Source organism: Schistocerca nitens, chromosome 2, assembly GCF_023898315.1.
Source record: "Schistocerca nitens isolate TAMUIC-IGC-003100 chromosome 2, iqSchNite1.1, whole genome shotgun sequence".
NCBI lineage: Eukaryota > Metazoa > Arthropoda > Insecta > Orthoptera > Acrididae > Schistocerca > Schistocerca nitens.
The window spans coordinates 957003168-957028252 of record NC_064615.1 but is presented as its reverse complement, the minus strand read 5'-3'; the positions used below and the strand labels follow the sequence as shown (position 1 = coordinate 957028252).

The 25085-nt window shown below is 40.5% G+C and overlaps 1 protein-coding gene across 1 annotated transcript in view; it reads right to left on the bottom strand.

Annotated features, from left to right (window-relative positions):
• Window positions 1–25085, bottom strand: part of LOC126237278 (probable G-protein coupled receptor CG31760) — a 360570-nt gene that overhangs the window by 208078 nt on the left and 127407 nt on the right. Inside the window, exon 4 of the mRNA XM_049947213.1 lies at window positions 13852–13984. Coding sequence (XP_049803170.1) covers window positions 13852–13984 — 133 coding nt within the window. The remainder of the gene's footprint in view (window positions 1–13851; window positions 13985–25085) is intronic.

Below are 25085 nucleotides of genomic sequence, written 5' to 3'. Positions count from 1 at the left end.
ACATAATATATAAAGAGTAATAGGTGTAAAAAGATTTTAATTGTGTTTTAGAATATAAGTGTGTTAGTATTTAGAAAGAAATTTGTGTGTAATGAAGTTGGGAGGAAGTGGAACCAGAAAGTGAGCAATAGCTTACACAGGACAGATTTTGTTTACAGACAATTAGTCATTAAGATATTATGTGCTTATTAAAAAATGAACAATTTTCTTGTTGTATAAAGGATTAATTTCTTGAACCATTTTCTATGTGTAGTGTGTAAGTGCAATCAATGATGCAACCTTATAGAGTAAGGGAATTGCTGTAATTGTATTAGGATAAGAAACCCTGAGAGAGAGAGTCTTTACTAGCCAGACATTGACTTTGCAATATGCAACAATGATGTAATGTGATGTTGGCTGCCAGTAGTGATTTGAGAACGACACTGGAGCAGAACCTAATTAAAAACGAGCCCGTTCCGTGGAAACTCCGTTCTGTATGTAGCAATGCTTCAATTGAAGCCTGTGTACTTGGTACACGACCTTGAATATTCATTACGCGATACGCGAGTTAAGTCAGACAATGCAGAACCTACACTGTAGTCATATAGGAAAAATCATTAAAAATAATGTTATTGCTGAACGAAGTATTTATTGAACAATATGCCCGAGTCAAGCTGTCATGCACATGGTAAAATCTGTTTGATAGATGGGTGATAATCAGGCAAGCTACACTAAAAAAAAAAAAAAAAAAAAAAAAAAAAAAACATATGTATTAAAAAAAAAAAAAAAAAATTTCACACACCGTTAAAAAAAATTTACAAAAGGGCCAAATACGCCTAGCAACAATATGAAGAGTATGTTGTGATAAAGTGAAAACAAATAAATGCTATGTAAATCAGAGTGACTATGCAAAGAACAGTTAAAAGGTGTTAAAAAATAAACTGTGTGCATAAACACTTAAGGACAGGACGGAATATTGTGTGTAGTAGGGACAGAAAATGACTGTTGTATCTGCACCAATATATACGTCGATAAATCTAGTGTTGAGTGATAGACTGTCCTAGTGCAGCGCTCAACGAACAATAGACAGTGTATAAAAACAGTAGTTATTGATCCGTTCGGAGACGATTTACACAAACATCGCTCAACGGAGACATGTAGTATGAGTGTAACGAACCATTTTCGCGTGTTGAAAGACGCTCTGGCAGTGCATCAACCGTGGAAGTGAGTGAAAACGTGTAGTACAATGTGCGTGTGACGAACTCTGAATACCAGTGTCACGATGCCACAAAAAACCTGTTATCACGCCAAAACATCCTGTGCATACCAGTGAAGCGACGGCTTACTGAACAATAAACGCTTTTAACAAATTGCCTCTTCTTCCACAGCTAGTAATCTGTGTCCTTAAAGACAGTACACCGTTGTGGAATGTTTGTTTCATGCGCCACGACGGGGAGCCATGCGGAGAAGCAGAGACGAGTGCCGTGCCGCCATCCAGCCGGTTGCGGTAAACCACTGCCACTCGCCGACAACAGCGAATGGTTCAGCGCGGTTCGCGACTGCTTGGGCGCCACGCTAGCACGACCTTACTGTTATTGAGAGCCGGTCGTCGAACCCAGCGGCCGTCGGTACGCGGCGTTCCAGACGACGCTACTCAACAATTGCTTCGCGCCGCCAGCTCCATACCACATTGTTGTCATTCAAATGAACGATTAACTATATGTATAATGTGCTAACATGAATGGTGTTTAATGGACACGCAATGACGTGATAAACATTTTTTTTGTTGTTATCCAACACGAACTCACAATATTCATGGATTTAGTGATGTATCGATCTAATATGTTTGCGTCATGTTAATGAAAGATACTCGCACGAATGCTAGACATTTTAAACCAACTGTCGCGAGTAAGTGCAAAGACGGTTCATTATACTATTGTAAAAATGTGTAATAAGTGACTTTCATAACAATCCAGAATACAAGTAGTATATTGATAACAAAGAGACTAAAAGTGTAGCATGCTATCACAAATAGCCTTTGTTATATGTGGACATTGAATAGAGTCTAAACTTTTCGTGAGATGACCATGGCTCCGGCGCAGTTTTCCCAGGTTTTCTGATCGCACGTAGCCCGAATGGGGGAGCCAAATAAATGTAATGACCCTGGGACTAGGTTGACGGTCACCTCGCAAAGTGTAAGAACAGTATACGAAGTGTAATTAAACCTACAGTGTAAAAGAACTGAGTAGTGTAAAGTGAATGTTCCAACCAAAGTAATAAACCATAAACAAGACAGACGTTAGTGGCAGCATATTGCCGAACATTTTCATCGTTAGTCAAATGCTGCCAGGGGGCAGTGTAACGTCTTGTAATAAACAAAGACAATATATTATGTAATAATTAAAATATTAGAGGTGTCATATTGTGTCATTATGTAAAATTATGTATTATTTTCTTTATTTTTTATTTTTGAGAACGTCTGTGTCGGCGAGTAATAAGACCGACACAGAAGATAAATGTTGTACAAAGATCACCAAATGAATTTGTATATAAGGCATGATGTAAAGCAATGTCTTTGTCTTCTTAATCTGAAAGCTGTGAGAGAAAGATCTCCTGTTATTGTCGTAGAGAGCGCGAAGGTAGCATTCTTTTGTCGAGATTGTGAATTGGACGCCATTGCGCGTGAATGTACACAGGTCTGTAATTATTAAGATATTTAAATGTTTAAATAGAGTTGTTTAAATGAAAACTTGTATTACTTAAATGTTAAAGTGTGCCTGCCTATTATCCCATCCTGTTAAGATATTTTTCAGCCATATAAAAATATTATCTGTGGAGCTGAGCTGTGTGGAGAAAGAAGAGCCGCTGCCGCGGCATATTTAAACGACTTACAATATAGTCGAGTATACCGCAAGGAAGCGGTAAAATAATAGTAAAAAATAATATTATTTCTTTTAGCTCCCAGGCTGGCAGTGAAGATCAGCAGATTTTATGATGTGTTGCAGGTTGACGCGGGCTGCTGATAGGATATAATTTTCAGTGCAAATAATTTTATGTACCTAAAGAATCTGATAGGAAACTTGCTGTGCTCCGTTCTGACCACGGCTAAATTTTATAGTGAATACGTAATTTTCTTTAATGAGAGTCTCATGTTCTTGGGCTAGCCGTGGTATGAAATAGCATTTTAGTAAGAAATAAAATCCACTGCAAACTTGTATTTGTGAACGATCGTACGAACTGTAACATCAGTGATCATAGGATATTAATTTCAACTTTGAATAATTACGAAGTAGGAAAGATATATTGATACTTAGCATGAGTTGCAGTTACTAAAAAATCGTTCTTTAAATTGTAGGCCAGATTCAGAACAATAATACTTCCATCATTTTATTTTGCTAAAAAAGGTAACGATGATAAAGCAATTAAAAGCACAGCATTGTTAAAAGAATTTCACGTCACTCTTTCCATATATGCGTTGTTACGCCAATAATAATTAAAAATAATTAAATAAACCAGAAGGAGCAAAAACAAGTTTTATAAAAGCAACAATTAACGAAAGGGCAGTCAGCAACAGATATAGTTTTTTTTTCAGAGAGACGTGAAAAGCGCTGTTGCTATCGGTCGTGCCGGCAGTTGTGGCCGAGCGCTTTTAGGCGCTTATGTCCGGAACCGCGCTGCTGCTACGGTCGCAGGTTCGAATCCTGCCTCGGCCATGGATGTGTGTGATTTCCCTAGGTTCGTTACGTTTAAGGAGTTATAAGTCCAGGGGACTGATGACCTCAGATGTTAAGTCCCATAGTGCTCAGAGCCATTTGAACCATTTGATTTTTGTCGTTGTGTGATGATATCAACCACTGCGTTGTCCATGGTGACAGGTAATGCCTGAAACTTGGTATTTTCGGTACACTCTCGACACTGTGGATCTAGCAGTATTGAATTACCTAACGATTTCCGAAATGGAATGCTTCTAGCTCCGTCTACCATTCCACGTTCAGAGTCTGTTAATTCTTGTTATGCAGCCCCAGTAACGTCGGAAACCTTTTCACATGGATCACCTGGGTACAAATGACAGCTCCGTCAATGAACTGCCCTTTTGTATCTTGTGTACTCGATACTACTGCCACCTGTATATGTGCATATCGCCATCCCGTTACTTGTGTCACCACAGCGTATGTATGTGGTCTATTTGCTAGCGTTGCTGCATCAGGACTTTGTACGGGCGCTGATGACCGCGCACTTGAGCGTCCCATAAACCAAACATCATCATCATCACAGCGTATATACGTTCCACATCTCCCCCTAAACCACAAGACCGAAAAAAATGGTTCAAATGGCTCTGAGCTCTATGCGACTTAACTTATGAGTTCATCAGTCGCCTAGAACTTAGAACTTATTAAACCTAACTAACCTAATGACATCACACACATCCATGCCCGAGGCAGGATTCGAACCTGCGACCGTAACGGACGCTCGGTTCCAGACTACAGCGCCTAGAACCGCACGGCAACTCCGGCCGGCCACAAGACCGATTTCAATCTAACTTGGTAAACGTGTCACTTCCTGTCTGGAAAGAATCGCTGTGGGGGATAACCACGTATCGAGGGACTGCGATGGGGGTGAAAAAGTAGCGAAGCTCAGGACGTGCAAATTCGCAAAGTGAACATGAGAACACTTAATGTCTTGCAACGAACTTTACACATCATTTCAAACCTTTACGAATCTTTTCTCGCTGAAAATCCCGGTAAAATGGCACAAGGATAAAAGTTTACTGCTTTCTGCAGCCGGCCAGAATGGCCGAGCGGTTCTAGGCGCTACAGTCTGGAACTGCGCGACCGCTACGGTCGCAGGTTTGAATCCTGCCTCGGGCATGGATGTGTGTGATGTCCTTAGGTTAGTTAGGTTTAAGTAGTTCTAAGTTCTAGGGGACTGATGACCTCAGCAGTTAAGTTCCATAGTGCTCAGAGCCATTTGAACCATTTTGCTTTCTGCATTTTCACTGTTCATGCAAGTAAAACTACCTTTTCAGGCATTACGTTTTAATTTATCACTTCTGTGTTACTAACTGTATGGACGACACACTTTTCAGACAGTATTAACGTACACCATTAAATGTATCTGCAGAATTACATTGTTGTACGACACACAGGTCAGGAAATATGACGTCATAAACCCTTAGATGCGTAGAAAACTGCCACATCAGACATGACGTTTTAATTTATTACTTATTCACTAACAACTTTATTCTCAACACATTTCACAGTTAGTATCTACATATTCCAATAAATGTTCCTTTCAAAAATAAATCATCATGAAGCACGTAGTTCAGAAGATGTGACGTCAAATATTGATATGCGTGAGAAACTGCAGCATTGAGTATGACGTTTTAAGTTATTACTTCTTTACTACTTACTCTGTTTATAACACTTTTGGCATATACCAGCCATACATACCACTGGATGTACGTGCAAAATTATATAATTGTGCGACACACAGTTCAGGAGATACGACATCGTAAACATTTAGCTGCCTGAAAATGAAACTGCAGGGTGTAATTCGCTAGAGATGCAGGTGAAATATGCAACAATACATGTGAAATATCTTACATATTTGTGAAACTTATTTGACATGTGCATACATGGGAAAGACATATGTAAAAAAGCACATCCTAAACATATGGAACGATTTCAACCATATTTGGTACATATATTAATTATAATCTGGAAAGGTATATTGTAGGGGATAGAACCACCAGCCTGCTATTGATGTGAGGGTGACAATGTGGAGAGAGAAGGGGGGCGGCGAAGAGGAGATGGCCTCACAGAGATGGGGAACAAGGAGGTGGACAGAGATAAAGGGGAGAAGAAGTTGGACAAAGAGAGGGGGAGAGGGGAATGGTCAGAGCGTGGGAGAGTAGGAGATGAACAAAGAAAGGAAAGAGAAGGAGATGATCAATGACAGGAGTAGGAAAAGACAGGCTAAGGGACATGGGGGCGGGAAGATGGGGAGGGGACGAGGAATTGTACACAGAAAAGGAAGAAGAGGAGATAGACAGAGAGAGAGGGAGAAGGAGATGGACAGAGTGGGATAGGTGGAAACGGACAAAGGGAGAGAGAGGAGCAGATGAACAGGAAGAGGGGGTGAAGGAGATGGATATATAGGGGATGCACGAGGGGATGCACAGAGAAAGGAGGAACAAGGAGGTTAACTAATAGGTTGTTGGAATAAATACATGTCCAGACAACGCCAAATATTCAGCGATTTATTTTTTCATGTTTATGGTACGTGAAGTTCAGAAGTCAAATATCAATCAGTCCAAGCAGCTCGATGCAACTGTGAAAAATTGTCGAGAATATCGAGCGTCTTTAATACCATAAAGCAAGGTAACCATTCTGAACGCCACGTGACTATGTGGTAAAGTACTCACTTACCAGATGGATGGCCTGGTTTCGATTCCCATCCGTGGAAAATTTTAAACAAAGGTGCATGATGCTAGAGCATTTTCGTGAAGTGTAACTTTTAACAGACCCTTATTAACAAACCTTTACAGAGGATCGGTAATTATGAATTTATATTTGCAATGAAAACCGGATTTTTGTTCATAATTTGTTATTAGAAATAAGATGATGTGCATTTTTCGTAAAAATGACAATTAGATGTGTGTTACTTATGATATATTTTGAAAATTCTATGTTCAAATGATGTAGCTGTTCAAACTGGAAGAATGAAAAAACCGACCAAAAAAGCTAATGGCTGGAGTGAGACTCGAACCAATGACAACCGCTCTCAAGCGATACTGTTTTTTTCCGTCTTCATATACTAATGCTTCACGGAAATGCTAGTAGAACATTCAATTTTGTTTAAAAATCTGCATCATTGAGGAATGAAATACAGGGCTCCAAAATGGCAGGCGAACGTTGTACCGCACAGCTATATTGCCTGTCTAGAATATCGATCCTACCTCAGGGTATTAAAGACGATCGGAAAATTTCAAAGTTGATTTTCTCGAGAATATTTTAGAGCTGTGTCGATTAGCTTTGGCTGATTGATACTTGACTTCTGAATTTCACGTACCATAAATATAAAAAATACAAAAATTCGATAGCTGTGTGATCTCCTTATGAGTTATGACTAGCCTGTAACAGTTAGCAGTACTCGTGAAGGCCTATTTTATGCGTTTCTTCTGACGTAATGGAAATAGTTTCCAAGTTACGCCCGTTCACCAAAGTTGGATATAAGCCGACATACGGCTTCACTAAAATCAGTATCAACAGTGTCATACAGTGCCAAAAGAATGTCAGGACAGCATCAGGACAGAATTACAGTCACCACCAAGAAGAACAAGGCTTGACATTGTTCAAATGATGGCAGTTATCGTTCACAGGTTTCAGGACTAGACCAGACTTAAAGACGGATCAGTGCAGGTGAACCTTGAACTACTGTCACACACCATCTTCATACTGCAGTAAATTAATATTTGTAAAGTTTATTTTTTAAATTATTCTAAACTGTTGGTAATACGTTTTGCAATCCTATATGAACCTGCGATGAGGCTGTAGAGTTTCTGCGGGCAAGGAAATCACCTAAGAACAGAAACTGCTTTCAGTTGGAAAGGGACTCTCTTCCAGCCAAGTATTTAAGTTGGACACCAAGAGCATTTGGTGGACACAACAGAAATATAAAAAAGAGAAAGTAGTAACAGAAAATGAGCCATTTTTCCGTAATTTGGACTTAGTCAAAAGTAACACATTCGCTGAAGTCAGTTTTTGTAAACGATAGGCTTTCTTTAACATGTTTGGTTTGGATACTGATGTGATTTCAGTGTTCTGTACGCTCTGAGCAACACAAGAGAAGCTTTGGTTGCAAACGGAAGTGTCCTCTTATTGGAGTATACCATTCCGACGGTGGTGAACAAGAAATTACTTGAAAATATACATCAACTAATTACTTTTTGTAAAAGTTCATTTTTGCTTGAACACATCAAAAGTTTTTTTTTCCAATTTGCGTAATACATTTATAACTTCATCATTATTGCCTTTCTTTATGTTGTATTTTGAACGCTGCAGCTGTCCTGAACAAAATAACATTTTCTTTAGCAATAACATTAGACAGGGATTAAGAATTTTACATATCCTGATGTTTGCGATGGAGTAAATGATTTGTACAAGTTTTCGCTAGTACTGTCCCGGAAGCTAATTTATAATTGAGTGTATTCCACAAAGTTATACATTATTCTTGGACAAACAACAAGGCATATTCCCTGATAAAGAAAAGATAAGTGTAAAAACAGATTTTCATGTTCACAGACGAGGAAGCAGCTGGAGTCATTTCTAGGCCTTTTGGTCACTTTATGGAAGATCCGTCCGTAATGAGTTGCTCAACTCAATAGTGACGTGTTAGCCAGTGTTAAGATAAAGGCCTATCCAAAACACATGCTGTATCATCCTGATGTGAGTACCGATTTTTCTCTAGCGACAGATACCTCATCGATAGGTTTCGCATGCTGTTTATTCCATACTAAACAAATGAATGGCAGAACTGTCGTCCATACCATCAGTTTTGCCAGCCCTGTCTTCTATAGTTATGCACGTACCTATTCCATAATAGTGTTAGAAACAATAGCAGTGGTGAAGGGATTTAAGTGTTTTACCTATTATTCAACTGGACACCACAGAAAAGTATACTATGACTATATAGCTCTAAGCTCTTTGATTGGTTGTACACTTTTGCACATGTGGCAAATGCATTGGTCACTGTCACTGTAACAATACGGTTTTGAGATAACTTGCGTGAAGTGAACAGATAACAGCCAAAACAATTTCGAGATGACCATAAGGATTAAGAAATATCGCTTGTAACCTAGACGACGAAAATGACATTCAAGTGTTGTTCATGAAGCACACAATGTACAGAACATGTTTTCCGGATCATTGCAGCAACTTGTCAGGATTGCAAGGTACTGATTGTACCAAACAAGAGTATTTGTGATACATTGTATGCCGTACAGCAAGTGTCGTCGCTGCTCATAACAAATTCTCTTTAAATGAAACACCGTTTAATTCTGTGTGCATCACTAAAACTTATGTTATCCACTAAGCGATTCGATGAATAATCATTATCGTCATGTGTCCGCGGCTCGTGGTCTTCCGGTAGCGTTATCGCTTCCCACGCACGGGGTCCCGGGTTCGGTTCCCGACGGGGTCAGGGATTTTCTCTGCCTCGAGATGACTGGGTGTTGTCTGTCTTTCATTATCATTTCATCCTCATTCACTCGCAAGTCGCCGTAGTGGCGTTAAAGAACTTGTGGAGCGGCGGCCGAACCGCCCCGCGAGGGGTGTCCCGGCCACCAATGCCATACGTTCATTATTATCGTCTGGTGGAAGGCGACCTCTCCGTGGTTGTCGTTAGTGGAATGTTTTGATGATCTTGTGCAGTAATGTGAGAGACGGCCAAGAGGGTACATTGTGACTGGCACTGTTGATAAGTGAGCGATCATCCACAGATGTGATATAGCAGGTGGTTTAAAGATATTATAGGTACTTACAGAGCAAGTGAAGCAGTATTTGTGCTACATTTTGCCACTTAAAATCATAGTTTCTTCCCGCTGTACAATAGTCACGTAAGGTTTTTTTTTACATAGCAGAGAAGTTACATTTTTTGGCAAAGATACTCAAAACTACAGATTTTACACAATTGAACCATTGAAAAAGTGAGACTGATTAAGGCAAGTATGTACATTTCTTATGTTACTGTGGCTCACAAGGGGAGGCCGCCAATTGTGAAATTCAGATTCGATTCATACTGCTCATAATAAAAGCTCATGGCCAGAGGTGTAATGTGGCAAAGCACCAAGATGCACTTCTCAGCCGTTGTCGAGAAAATCGACAGTTAAAAGAAACCGTTGCGGTGAAATACTCTCTACGATTTACGATTTCCTATATATATATATCGTGGGGTCTCTAATTCGAACGTTTGACTTACACTATACGTATTCGTTTCGGAATATCGTTTCTACGTCTTCCGTTAACTACACGTGTAAACATTATGAAGATAATTAATAACATTTGTGAAATACAACTTTGTTTGCGGAAAACATAATCATGTTCGAAGTCGCCAGTTTTTCCACGACAAACGACTTTCAACAACTTATTATATGCATAATTGTTGCAACTGATTGCCGGGAATTATATATATATATATATATATATATATATATATATATATATATATATATATATATATTTGAATTACAAAAAACAAAACAAATACTAAAAAAAGTTTAAATGGCGCGAGATTCGATCCGGCGACCTTCCGATTACGAACCCCAGCGCTTACCGCTGCGCCACGACGCTGTAGAAAATCTCAAATCGTAGAGAGTATTTCACCGCAACGGTTTCTTTTAACTGTCGATTTTCTCGACAACGGCTGAGAAGTGCATCTTGGTGCTTTGCCACATTACACCTCTGGCCATGAGCTTTTATTATGCGCAGTATGAATCGAATCTGAATTTCACAATTGGCGGCCTCCCCTTGTCAGTGACAAGAAACATGTTCTGAATTGATTTAACAACAGTAGGAATTGAATAAATTACTTCTGTATGTTGCGCCATTCAACTGTTATAAATTTCTATACAATAGCATAATGAAAATGAAATATAGCTATGTAAATTGTGATACTCTTCACAGGTGCCCCATTATAGTAATAAAAGTTATCATGTAACCATAAGACTAAAATTCTGTACATATTAAAACATGTAAATATACTGTCATGTATCCCATTGTTAGAGTCATAACATTACAATGTATGCATTATGCTTACTACCAGAGCCTCCATCTTACTCTGTTACTCGCTCCTGTGAACGGGAACGCGTCATGCAAATCTTCGTTCCTGTCGCGTCCATCTACAAAAGGTTGTGATTTTACTATTTTATATTTCTAGTTTTTACTGAGTTTAACGAAGGCGATGTTGGCTTGATATATTTGACGATGCCCTTTGGCTACACTGACTGAAGGATTCTTCTAAGAAATACCAAACTAAGGTATTTGCTCTTTCAATAGGTGATCTGTTTATACATGCTTATAGGTTATACAAGTCTGCACAACGTGATCGCGATTCTTAAATAGATGTATTTGTTCCCTGTTTTCTATGTAGATAGCTTGAAGATGCCTAAATAAGGCGAAATGCGTCGTTGAAAAATAAAAACTAAAATTGCAACCAAGACTGTTTTTAACCAATACTATTACAATGTGTAGACAATTTGTAAGTGCCTTTTTCTGTGGATATTCCCACAATTTAGAAAGCTATATTTCATTTTCATTTTGCTGTTACACAGAAATTTACAATAGTTAAACGGGCAACATAAAGAAATAATTTAATCAGTTCCTTTCGTTATTAAATGTATCGGAAACATAATTCGTGTCACTGAGCCACTATAACACAGGATATGTATATACATTATTTATTCAGTCTCCTGTTTGCAGTGGTTCTGTTAGATTATATCTGTGATTAAATTTTATTTGGCGAAAAATGTAACTTTTTGGCTATATAATAACAACACCGTGAGACAGATGTGGAGACGAAAGGAAACGCGATATTGAGTGAAAAATTTTGCACAAATACTACTTCATTTGATCTGTAAGTACTTCTAGTAGCTCTAACCAGACACGAGCAACCTTTCGTGACTTGCAGGCCTGATTCACATAATTAAGTTCGTGGGCCGCCTCGTCACGTGACGGGACAGCAGCGCTCATAGTGTATGAAGTCATAACTATAGAGTTCGTGTAGTAATGTACCCATCTGAATGGCACCCCTTCACGACACGCCATGCCAACGAATTATGCTTCAAATCTGCCGGTTTTGAAAGAATATTCATTTCATGTTCATCCCATATTGATATGTTTATATTTATTTAAGCATCGTGAACAATGACGTTTTACAACAACTGTCTTAAGACTTACGATGCGAAATTCTATAACGCCGTTAGTGAAGAAACAATGCTCAAAATGTAAACACCGAAAACAGAATGCCGGGCATATTGAAATATCAGCATGGAAGAATAAATGTCTACAAACGTAATTGGTTCCGTCCAGTTCATTAAAAATTACCTTTAGTATCAACAGCTGCAATATTCTAACGCGTCCATGCTCTGTCTTCCCTGAATGTTTTTCCGAGGGCCGTATTTAAACGAACTGCGAGCCGGACCCGACCCGTCGGCCGCCGGTTGCCCACCCGTACTCTAAACCAGTATACCGGGTGACCAAAAAGTCAGTATAAATTTGAAAACTTAATAAACCAAGGAATAATGTAGATAGAGAGGTAAAAATTGACACACATGCTTGAAATGACATGGGGTTGTATTAGAACTAAAAAAAAAAGAGTTCACAAAATGTCCGACACATGGCGCTGGACAGCAAAACGTCAATGACTGCGCATGGCAATCGTGTATAAAAGGAGCTGTAATGAGATACAGAATCAGATGCGCCAGCAGTCGCAGCATGTCGACGTCACCTGAAAAGGCGCTTTTAGTGAAGCTGTATTATCAGAATGGGGAATGTGCTAGTTCAGCGTTACGATCCTATCGCCACAGGAAGGGGATTCGAACGGGTAAAGGCCCGTTGACAAATGCAGCTGTCGCGAGAATGATTTCGAAGTTCGAAGCCACGGGTTGTTTAGACGATAGACCCCGTAGTGGCCGACCAAGCACAAGGCGTAATGCTACTGAGACAGTTGAGGAAGAAATGGAGACTGTAGCGGGTTCATCTATGCACGGGGAAGTCAGCGCTCGTGCAGTCGCACGTCGAACCGGCATTACGTACACTACTGTTTGGTTGGCACTTAGGCGTACCCTCCAATGCTATCCGTACAAAATCCATCGGCATCATGAACTGTTACCTGGCAATTTAGTGAAGCGGAGGGCATTTGAGGTGTGGGCGTTTCAAAAGATGACGGAAGATGACGATTGGTTGAGTAACGTGTTGTGGACCGACGAAGCTCATTTCACGCTCCGAGGATCTGTCAACGCCCACAACTGCGAATTTGGGCTACCGAAAATCCTAGAACTGTCGTGGAAACTCCATTGCACGACGAGAAAGTCACGGTATGGGTTGGATTTACCACATCTACCGTTATCGGGCCTTTTTTCTTCGAGGAAATGCGTGATTCTGGTTTTGTAACTGCTACGGTGACGGGTGAGAGGTACGCCGATATGTTACACAATCGCATCATCCCCAGCCTGCTGGAACGTACGATGTATATGCAGGATGGCGCTCCACCCCATTTTGCTAGACGCGTGAAAGATCTCTTGCGCGCGTCGTTTGGTGATGATCGTGTGCTCAGCCGCCACTTTCGTCATGCTTGGCGTCCCAGGTCCCCATACCTCAGTCCGCGCGATTATTGGCTTTGGGGTGTATCGTGATCGACCGACATGTCTAGGGATGCTGAAGGACAACATCCGACGCCAGTGCCTCACCATAGCTCCGGACGTGCTTTACAGTCCTGTTCACAACATTATTCCTCGACTACAGCTATTGTTGAGGAATGATGGTGGACATATTGAGCATTTCCTGTAAAGAACATAATCTGTGCTTTGTCTTACTTTGTTATGCTAGTTATTGCTATTCTGATCAGATGAAGCGCCATCTGTCGGACAGTTTTTGAAATTTTGTATTTTTTTCGGTTCTAATAAAATCCGATGTCATTCCAAGCATGTGTGTCAAGTTGTACCTCTCTATCTACATTATTCCCTGATTTATTCAGTTTCAAATTTGTACTGACTTTTTGATCACCCGGTACACTGGCCCTACGGTTACATGAAGGAAAGAGTAATCGTCACTGAAGCAGCAGACGGGTAGTGAAGGCATAGCAGTGGCGTCTCACCTGAAGGGCCAGTTGTAGGGCGCGAGGCAGGGCGAAAGGTCGCGGCAGGTGGCGCAGCCGGGGGCGCAGCGGAAGCACCGGAACAGCTCGTCGTACAGCGAGCTCACGTTCTGCTCGCGCTCCTGCCATGCCGCTGCAACACCATTTGTCTGCGTTATGGACTGTTACACAGCATACCTACCATAAGTTGTATTTTCTACAGTTACGTTAAGTTGAACAATAACGAAGTAGCTACAGCAAAATAACACTGTTACTGTTACTACAGGGTGGACATAAAGTTCCTTCTTATTCTAATATTTTTATGACACAATTTTTTTGTAAAAAAAAATAACAAACAAATTACCATATTTGAATTCATGATCTGGGCAGTCATTTGTCCATTTTTTCAGTATTTGCACTGCGTCTAGCTTGCATCCTAGAGTCTGGTCCATAGAGTGCGCTATAGGATTTTGGTCTGGTCTGCTTCCAGGCCAGTCATTCCAAGCATCAGCGAATGTTCTCTTCCGAAGCACTGTTATTTGGGTGTGTTAGCTGTTGTTACGTCTTCCATAAGAAGAGCGTTGTCTGGCTTTGGGGAAAGACCATTCTGGAGTGCTTCAACATAAGACGGGAGCAATCCTTTCCTGACAACGATCAACACTGACGGTCTTTTTTGCATCAGCCGCGTGCAGTCTCAGGACTGCCAGCAGTGAATATTATCTTGTTTTCGTTTGTGGACTGTTGAAATTTTCTCTGGATCATGTATAGGATTAGGCATTTTGATTGTTTGACTCTGCCTAGACCTATATCTTTAAACAAAATGCCCATCCTTTGGCTCTTTCCTTCAGGGTTGGCATCGCTGGAACCATCAGACATTCTTCTTTCTCAAAATGCCTGATGATCAACAATTTTTTTTCTGACAGCATGGGTTTTGTTGATCGGACGTAAGTGTGTTTTTTTATGCCCATCTTTCTGACAATGTTTGAGGGACTTCGGCCGTTCACTTATGTAAGTAAATGGAACATCCACAGTCGTCCTTTCGATGTTATTTATTATATGGCTACCAGTTTCGGTGATTCAATACGCCATCCTCAGGCCTTAACTGACGCTGAGGGGGCTAACTACAATTATCAGCTACCAAATAGTTGATGGTAGGAGACACAGCATCTTTGTTATAGTCTACGGAAACCAGTTCATAGATGTTGGCCCGTGATGGAATCGTAAACTATTGGAGTTAAGCCCCTCAGCGTCAGTTGAGGCTTGTACGTGGTGTATTGAATCTCCGAAACTGGTCGTCCAATGATAAATAATATCGAAAGGACGGCTGTGGGTGTGCCATTTTACTACGTAAGTATGTTTTGTCTATCTGTTACAGTTGTCCAACGGATAGTCTGCTGTTTTACTGTCAGTCAACTGCTCGACTACCAACGCCATGTCCTTTACCATTTGCCTAATTTTATTTAATGTTTTGTTGGACTATTGTTGGTCGTCTAACTCTGTTCCTGTTTCTAACATTACAGTCACCTCTATGTATCCAAATTCTGACGGTTGTTGAATCAACGTTGAGTGTTTGAGCAATTTCTGTATTATAAACTCTAGTGGCAGGGTGGCCTTGAATCTTAAAACGAAGATGTTCTCGTTTTGGTCCTGTTTTTAATTGCAGCCTTAAAATAGACGAAAAACACAAATAACCACACAGCAGCAAAAAGACAACCTTAAAAATTAATTTAAATAAGCAGTGTGTAAATCCATTAAATTGAAGAAACTTAATCTTTTACAACAATGTCTTTTTTTATCTCCTTAATTAAAATTTAGAGGTGACATTAATTTTTTCTGTTCTTCCATTGGATAAATACATGAGAGTACCCAACGAAACTATTTAACGATAAATTTTCGTTAACTTCTCAGGTACAAGTGTGTTAAACATATAAAAATAATCTTCTAAAAAGAACTGCGCCACAACAACAACATTTACCAATAGCAGACAATCAACTGTCGGAATGTGTTCATTATTATTCATCAAGTAAAACACAATGGCATAAAGTTCATACAGCCAAAGTGGTAGTAAAATCAAACGTTGGTGGCTTTGTTTACAAAAAAAAAAAAAAAGGGCAACTGCTAGTAGGACTCGTCCACTGAGGGTTCCGTGAAAATTTAACTATCTGTATGGGAATCGAGAATCGCAATGATTTTTGCCTGTTATCAGTATAGATCCTGGCGGGATACTGGTCCCGGGAATTCCAAGACCGTATCAAAATCTCTACAGTAGTTCCTCAGACTAGCCTGGACATACAAAAGGAAGTGAGGAGGGGACTTCAGCTTATGCACGTAGAGAGAGAAGATGAAATAAAACATTTTTATTTACTTACTAAAACATGACTGCAACTTATATTTTATGTCCACGTCCAATAATGTTCGTCTATTATGATTTGACGGATGATGAATGCAATAATTGTTCAAACTGCAAAAGATATTTTTTGTGTCATATCAACAATTCAACAAGTTAAAGATTTTTTTTTACTTTACTTGTGCTATGAATCCTATCTTCCTGCCGAATTTTTTGATTGCAGGTCAACGGGAAGAATCATACAGGTTTTTGTGAGTGAATTTGCTGATATCAAAATTTGTGGGATAAATGACCGAATATTTTGGTTGCTTATGGCTTAGTAGCTTAAAACTTTTACACCGCCAAACAACCATAACTTAAAGATGCGACATAAATCTGAACTCGATACGCCAACCTGTCCCAGAGAAAAAGACGTTTTCAAATACGGTCAGATAGACATATGGGTAAACAATGAGAAAAAAAGTCCTATGATATTTTCGGATGTTGTCCTGAACGTGTACTGTGAAACCTTGCATATTGCCAAATTTCATGATTCTAGGTCAACAGGAAGCACCCCACAAATGGTTCAAATGGCTCTGAGCACTATGGGACTCAACTGCTGAGGTCATTAGTCCCCTAGAACTTAGAACTAGTTAAACCTAACTAACCTAAGGACATCACAAACATCCATGCCCGAGGCAGGATTCGAACCCGCAACCGTAGCGGTCTTGCGGTTCCAGACTGCAGCGCCTTTAACCGCACGGCCACTTCGGCCGGCGAAGCACCCCACATCTTTTGATGAGTGAGTTTCGAGTATAAAAATATGTGATATAAATGGTCGTATCTTTTTGACTGAAGTGACTTAGAAGCTTAAAATCTTTACACCTACAATGGACAACAGACGTAAATACGTAATACGTGACGTAAATTTGAACTCGATCCGTCGGTCTGTTCCTGCGAAAAAGTGTTCTTAACAGACAGGCAGATACACAGACAGACAGACGAAAAAAGGAGCGATCCTATAAGGGCTGCGTTTTCATAGATTGAGGCACGGAACACAAGAAAGGGACAAACTTTCCGTCAACCCTGTATAAGTAATGTTAACGACCATATTATTACAGAATGGCAGTTAATTAATTAATGACCACAACTACACTGTATGTTCTGTGGTACGAATTTTGAGCCATGTACGCCTCCGATACGTGTCGAAAGCGCGATTAGTAACAGCCTACGCACGTGGTCCATCGCGTTGACTTAACGCCGCACAGAATCAACTCGGCCTCAGTTGTTGTCGATTGTTAACAGGAGGACGGCCATTCAACAGCAGCTCCTGGCAGTTATATGACACATGGCCGCCGCGAACAATTGCCGGATCTGAGTAGCACTTAGAGAGTCTGCATTACTGATCTGTGAATTACATGCCTGAGAAATGTGACACTCGAATTTGGTGGAGACGACCTTGGTACTGAGTGTGTTGTGTCACAGCTACATACAGTACAGACAGGGTGGACTATATGTGCCATATGGACTTGATTCGTCTATCTGTTCCTGAGAAAAAGGGTTCTTAACAGACAGACAGTTTGTGACCATCTTTGTGTGTAAGCTCTACGTGAAGCTATTTGTAGTTACCTGTCGTGCCGAGTGGTTACCATTTGTGTGTTTTCTGTTTCCTTTAATCCCAGTGTTGTTAAGATGCGTTAGTCGGTAGTCATGTTGATAAACTTGCCTTTACTCTACGCTTATTTCTTTCTGTTGCCTTTGTGTTCCCTAGATAATTTATGAATATTATTAGTCGTTCCTGTAATGTGTGCTCAGCATAGAGGCAGATTCAATTTTCTGTCTTAGTGCAAGCTGTGTGCGTGTTATTGTTTAAAATTTTATTATATACCTTTCTAACGGAATATGAACACAAACCCCTGTACGTTGCTAATGGCCTCTCTCTGTTCATGTTATAAATATTCCTGCTGCAATGTCAAATAAAGAGATGATTGGTGACCGTGGCTGTTATACGAAAACTGCTGACGGTGTACAGCAACCAGCCACAAATTGGCTTTAGGTTACTTTATACAAAAGGTAACGGTGCTGGTTTCGAATTTATACGGCTGATCATCAGACGGCTTTCCTGTTTTCGTCAAACGCATGAACGTAAAGCCTAGTTTACACTACTGCAATAAGCCGGAGACGTAAGTACAGAAACCCTTATCTGTATATTAGAAGTACTGACCATGGCTGTTGAGACATTTGTCCCACTGTGACACAAGGCGGTGAATGGCTGTCTCACAAAGTTCTCGGGCCTGCAGTGTTAACCAGTTCCATAGGTACAGTTGGATGTCGTCGTCCGAGTTGAATCGTTTGTCCCTCAGAGCCTTTTTAAGGGGACCAAAAATGGCGTAATCATAGATAGAGAGGTCCGGGCTGTATGGAGGGTGGCCGAGAACCTCCCATTTGAATTTATGCAAGAGTGCCGCGACTGTGTTGGCGATATGAGGATTTACATTGTCGTGGAGCACAATGACCCCACGGGTGAGATTGCCTGGTCGTTTTGATTTGATCGCTAGGCGAAGGGTGGTAAGGTTTGCGAGTAACGCTGGGCACTCACTGTTATCCCGTGCTGCAGGAAGTGAATCGGAAGGGGCCCATCTTGCTGAAAGAAGAATGTCAGCATAACCTTTCCTGCACTCGTGTGGACGGCGACGTCTAGCTGTACGTGCGGAACTGGTTAACATCGCAGCCCCGGGAACTTCATGAGACAGCCGTTCACCACCTTGTGTGTCAATGGGACAAGTGTCTCAGCAGCTAGGGTCAATACTTCTAAGATACAGGTCTTGGTTTCTGTAATTATGCCTCCGGATCGTTTCTCTTCGAACGCCCCTTATATATGTATACACATAATGTAAAGCACCATTAACACACGATGAAGATTCACCACATATGCGGTGAGTGGTGCTTTAGATTGTGTGTATACATGTACATAATCTAAAGCACCACTCACCGCATATATGGAAGTGCTTCATATAGTCTTCGCTGCTGCATGAACACAAACATTCAACACTGGAATGCAAGGGCGCGCATTTTTCAACGGTACCGCAACCCAATGAAATTTTATCATTTGGGAAAACAAAAAGTGAAAGCTAATGTAAAATGTATCTTAACGTGAACGAGCCATCTGATGATGAACCTGTCGGTTCGAAACCGGTAACGGCCGTATTTAAATAATGAATAGCATTATAAAAAGTGGCTGTTTGCTGTTATCTCCTCTGTAGGAGCCCACCTATATTCACATTTCCTTTTATCCAGTTACGTGAATAAACAGAATGTTTGATCATGGTCTGGACAAATCCCACGTGAGATTCGTGAACGACCTTTACATTTCATAGATGTTACCGTATGGTGCGCAGTATGAAGACCAAGGATAACAGGCTCATAGATTTTTGAAACGAAAATAGTATTACTTTAATTGTTAATGGCGACCGTTACAAACAGATGTCTAGAGAATATTTAATTTCTGAGCTATAGAGTCGGAACCCCTAACATGGGAACATTTTCTTTCAGCAAGACGTTTCAACAAGCCATGAAAATCTTTAGACAAGGAAATTATTGCAAAAGACATTTGCAATGTGATCAAGTATTTCGAGATTTGGTGACATACATTGGCCTCCCAGATATTTGTTGTGGGGTTTAGTCTAAAGTATATGTCAATAAACCAACAACTAAGATGATCTGAAAATAGCAATAAGAAATGAAATTCAGTTGATACCAATGGTAAATTTTGGAAAAGTTATGGAAAAAGTCTTTGTTTATAATTGTTAGGAAGGCTTACGATTCAACAGACGGTACCCAAATTCTGCGATTTTCAAAAAATAAAGATGTTTACTACTTTTGTGCATTTTCGCTTATCATTCTAATTACTACTTCAGTTTTTTAGCTGAAAGTTTAACACGAATAAAATTACAATAAATATAAATGCGGTCGTTAGTCGTTATCGGACACTACAACCTGTTCTCCACACGCTAAGTTTCAAGGGAGATAGTAGCAGACAAAGGAATCTCCGCCTATCTGCACCAAACATAGGGATGGTTCGGGTAAGAGTGACCGTGTGAGTGTGTGTGTGTGTGTGTGTGTGTGTGTATGTGTATGTGTATGTGTGGACGGGGGGGGGGAGGGAGGAGGGGAACAGGCTGCGCTCTCATCGCGAATTCCTGGCACTACACACTTACTTACTGCTTCTGCATGGTTCGCGTGATACAAAAATTGAAATCATTAATATGAAATACGTATCTGCCTTGGAAGTAGGTATGTATGTAGGAGAGTATATTACTGGTACCAACAAGAGCTTGGCGCTTCTTTTAAAATGCTGATCTCTCACTCTCTCTCTCACTCTCTTGTCGGGACCCCTGTACTAGAAAGTCGCAAAAGACGGGAGCGCTGAACGCAGAATGATATTATTACAAAGAAGCATAACAATGTCTAAATAATACTAAATAAGATCAAATACTTAAAAGCTTCAAATTCTGCGTCAGCGTTATTACTTGCCATACCGAACCTACGACTTATCTTAAAGGATAGCTTAAGGAAAGGCAAATCTAAGTTTATAGCATTTGTAGACTCAGAAAAAGCTTTTAACAAAGTTCACTGGAACACTCTCTTTGAAATTCTGAAGGTAGTAGAGGTAAAATACAGGAGACGAAAGGTTATTTACAATTTGTACAGAAACCAGGAGGCAGTTATAAGAGTCGAGGGGCATGAAAGGGAAGCAGTCGTTCAGAGTGAGTGAGACAGAGCTGTAGCCTATCACCAAAGAAATATTTGGAGTAGAAGTTCAGGGAAAAGAAATAAAAACTTTAGGGACTGCCGATGGCACTTTAATTCTGTCAGAGAAAGCAAAGGACTTGGGAGAGAGTTGAACGGAACTGACAGTGTCTTGAAAGGAGGATATAAGATGAACATCAACAAAAACAAAACATAATGGAATGTAGTCGAATTAAATCAGGTGATGCTGAGGGAATTAGGTTAGGAAACGAGACACTTAAAGTAGTAGATGAGTTTTAGTGTCTGGGCAGCAAAATAGTTGACGACGGCATATAAAACTTAGACTGGCAATAGCATGAAAAGCATTTCTGAAAAATAGAAATTTGTTGACGTCGAGTAAGTGTTAGGAATTCCGTTCTGAAGGTGTTTGTCTGGAGTGTAGCCATGTGTGGAAGTGAAACATGGACACTTAAGAATCTAGACAAGAAGAGAGTAGAAGGTTTTGAAATGTCGTGCTACAGAAGTATGCTGAAAATTAAAGGGGTGGATCACGTAACTAATAAGAAGGTACAGAACAGAACTGGGGAGAAGAGGAATTTGTGGCACAATCTGACTAGAAGAAGGTGTCGATTGTTAGGACACATTCTGAGAGATCAAGGGATCACCAGTTTAGTACTGGAGGAAAGTGTGGGAGCTAAAAATTGTAAAGGGAGACTAAGAGATGAACACAGTAAGCAGATTCAGAATGATTTAGGTTGCAGAAGTTATTCGAAGATGAAGAGACTTGTACAGGATAGAGCAGTGAGGAGAGCCACACCAAACAAGTCTTAGGACTTCAGACCACAACAACAACCACCTCTTCCTCCTATACAACTTTCTTTCACAAATTTTAAACAATGCATTAGCAAAGAAAAGACCCTTATCCTGGCCTTCATGGACCAATGGGACCCGACCGACAGCCGTGTCATCCATTGCCAGTTGCGTCATGGGATGTGATGTAGAGTGGACGAGGTCAGCACACGGTTCTCCCAGGTATTGGCGGCTTTCTTGACGTCGGAGCCGCTACTTCTCATTCAAGGAGCTCCTCAGTCATTCCCACGACGCTGACTCCTTCCCATACCAACCCTCCTGCCATGGAAAAATCCCCAGCAGTACCGGGAATGAAACCCGGGTCATCCGCATAGTAGCCAAACACGCTGACCAAGGAGCTACGTAAGCTGACCAACAAAGTATTAGCAATTATTAAATTGTCATCTGTGCAAAACCCTATTGGGCAACTTCCGGTTTCGTTCCTCTCTCCTTATTCCTTTCACCCAGCCACGTTCTCTTACTACTTTCCATTTTGTTCCATTTCATACTATGGAATTCCAGTCCGCTACCACAATAAAATTTTCGTCTCGCTTCACTATCTGCAACGTACTTCATATGAACAAATTATCACTGGTGGTGAAAGTGGCGGCTAGTGTAAGAGAAAAGAAATACTGAGGGTTGGTAGTTTGAGAATCCACCACACGACCGTTCGCATACGATTATGTAACAGAGTGAACGGTTACGAAATGTAGGTTCCGTAAGGTCCAGAGTTCCCACAGGGCTTTGCAGACAATCAGACGCCATTCTGCTGATACGAGCTTATTCTCAGCATTATTGCCGAGACACTATCGACGGGACTGTGATAACAATATTCTATCACAAAAGGCCCTCGCCTTAGCGGAGAGAAATGAGAGAGAGAGAACAAGTAAGTGCAGTGTTCCGTGTCCGTACCTCTATGACCCAGGCAGGCGTTTGAAAGTCCCTGACCAGATCGCACGCCAGCCTAGAGCGGAAAGCTGTGCCACGGGCCATTAGTTGGACTTTCGCTGCTGCCGCTGAGCCGTCCAATCTGATCAAAGTCTGGCTGGCGAGGGAGCAAATTTCGTACAGCGCATTGCATCGAATGATCGATGTTTCTGGCAGTACTCTGCACACTGCATAAGGCCGTTCCGTGATGTTGGCGGCTACTGCCTGTTTCATGGTTCATTCGCTCCGAAAAGGTTGTACTCACTCGCAGGCGTGTCCTCCCATCACAACATTAAACAACACAAATGAATGATGTTAACAGGTGAATATGATCTGTAGAAATATTAAAAAGTTATATAAAATGTGAAACAACGTCCCAGTCAAATCAGATATATACGAAGACACTTTAATTAAAAGTTTCTATGGTTCACGACACCGAGTGAAACAGGTGTTTGATATGCTCCCACCGAACTACTCTGATTTAACCTCACGGTTCACAAACTTATGTTACTTAGACTTGTTCCGTAGAGAATTAGAAAACAATGGAATTGCGATGAGCTTAGCTACTGAATACGCTTAGGTATAATCCATCAAGGGTATGTACAAAAAGACATATTTCCAAAAGAAAGAATTCTATATATTATCGTTATTGTTCCTTTTGAGCCAACTGTAGAGATTTTTGCGCATGGTCAGTTTAGAAGTGTCAGTTTTTTGGTGCTTTTACATACATACTCCAACCGCCTTTCACTTTTTAGACTTCATTGCAGTAAATCGTGTATGACAAATAATCAGTGCGAACAGTGAAGTTCTAAAATGACCATCGATCAAGAAAATGTTTCTAAGAATAATAGGCTATTTTTAGAGGAGTATAAAATGCTGTAATTTGAAGTGAGATATAAAAATTATTCGCCAAACAAAACTTCTTATGCAGTGTGAAAGCGAGCAAGCATTACAAGACCTTTGAATGGAATTTATAATCTGTTGAGAACAGGATATACGTTGAAAGTAAATCAAAATAATACAGAAGTATTAAGGAGCACATGGATTGAGATAGGTAACAATATTAATATCGAAAATGGGGCTTGTAGTGCACCAAATTAAAAAATTCTGTTACCTTCAAAGAAGCAACGAGGAGATAAGAACTAAACTAGCACAGACGAACATTTGTCGTCTAAAGATGCCGACCAGAATCAAATATATCTTACAAATTGAGAACAGAATTTCTGAGAATGTACATCTGGGGCGCAATATGATGCGGAATTTAATCATGAAATGTTGGAAAACCAGAAGGCAAATGAAATGTTTGAGGCGTTGTATTAAAGAAGTATGTGGAAAATTTGGTGGTTTTACGCAGAACTCGCGAGAAGAGGAATGTGAAGAAAAATTAAATTAGAAGTACGGATGGGTCGGTTGGTCATGTGGCAAGACAGCGGGGAACAACTTATACGGTACTAGAAACAACAGTATATGGTAAAATTTGCAGTTTAAACCAGTGACTGGAATATATACAACGAATAATAGAAGACAATGTGTGTAAGTGGTACTCAGAGATTAAGAGGTTGGAACAAGAAGGAAATCATAGCAGTTCCCATCAATCAATCCAGACCACTGATGAAAAAAAAATTCCGAAGTTAAAGTTGTGCGACTTGTTACACATGTTGTTGTCTGATGCAACTCTGAACGAGAGTTTATATGAATAAGCCTGTGTATCTCTGCGAAACTACTGCAACCGACATTCATTTGAATCTTCTTGCTATATTCAAGCCTTGGTCTCCGTCTACAATTATTACCATTCACACTTAATTCCACACCGAAACTGACAATTCCTTGATGTCTGAGAATATGTTCTATCAAAGTATCTGTTCATTTGGTCAAATTGCGCCTCAGACTTCTTTTCTCCCCATTTCCATTCAGTACCTCCTGAAGTTATTTGTTCTATCCGTATGATATTCAGCATTCTTCTGCAGCAACACATTTCAGGAGCTTCTATTCTCTTCTTGTTCTACTGTTTTTCATCCACATTTTACTTCCTCACAACGTCCGACTCCGTAGCTCAGCGGTAGCGTTACTGCCTACCACGCCAGGGGGGGGGGGGGGCAGGTTCGATTCCCGGTGAGAGACTGGGTGTTGTGTGTCTTTGATCATCAATGAGACACAAGTCGCCGAAGTGGCGTCAATTAAAAAGACTTGCAATACGACGGCCGAATCCCGAAAGGGATATCCCGGTCAATAAATGCCATACGGTCTTTCACTTCCTCACAGCGCTATACTACAAATGTTTTCAAAATATACTTTCTAACAATCAAATTTATGTTTGATGTTGAAAAATTTCGGTTTTCCAGAAATGTTTTTTTCCGGCGATTGTCAGTCGGCATTTTACAGTATATCTCCTCTACATCTACCA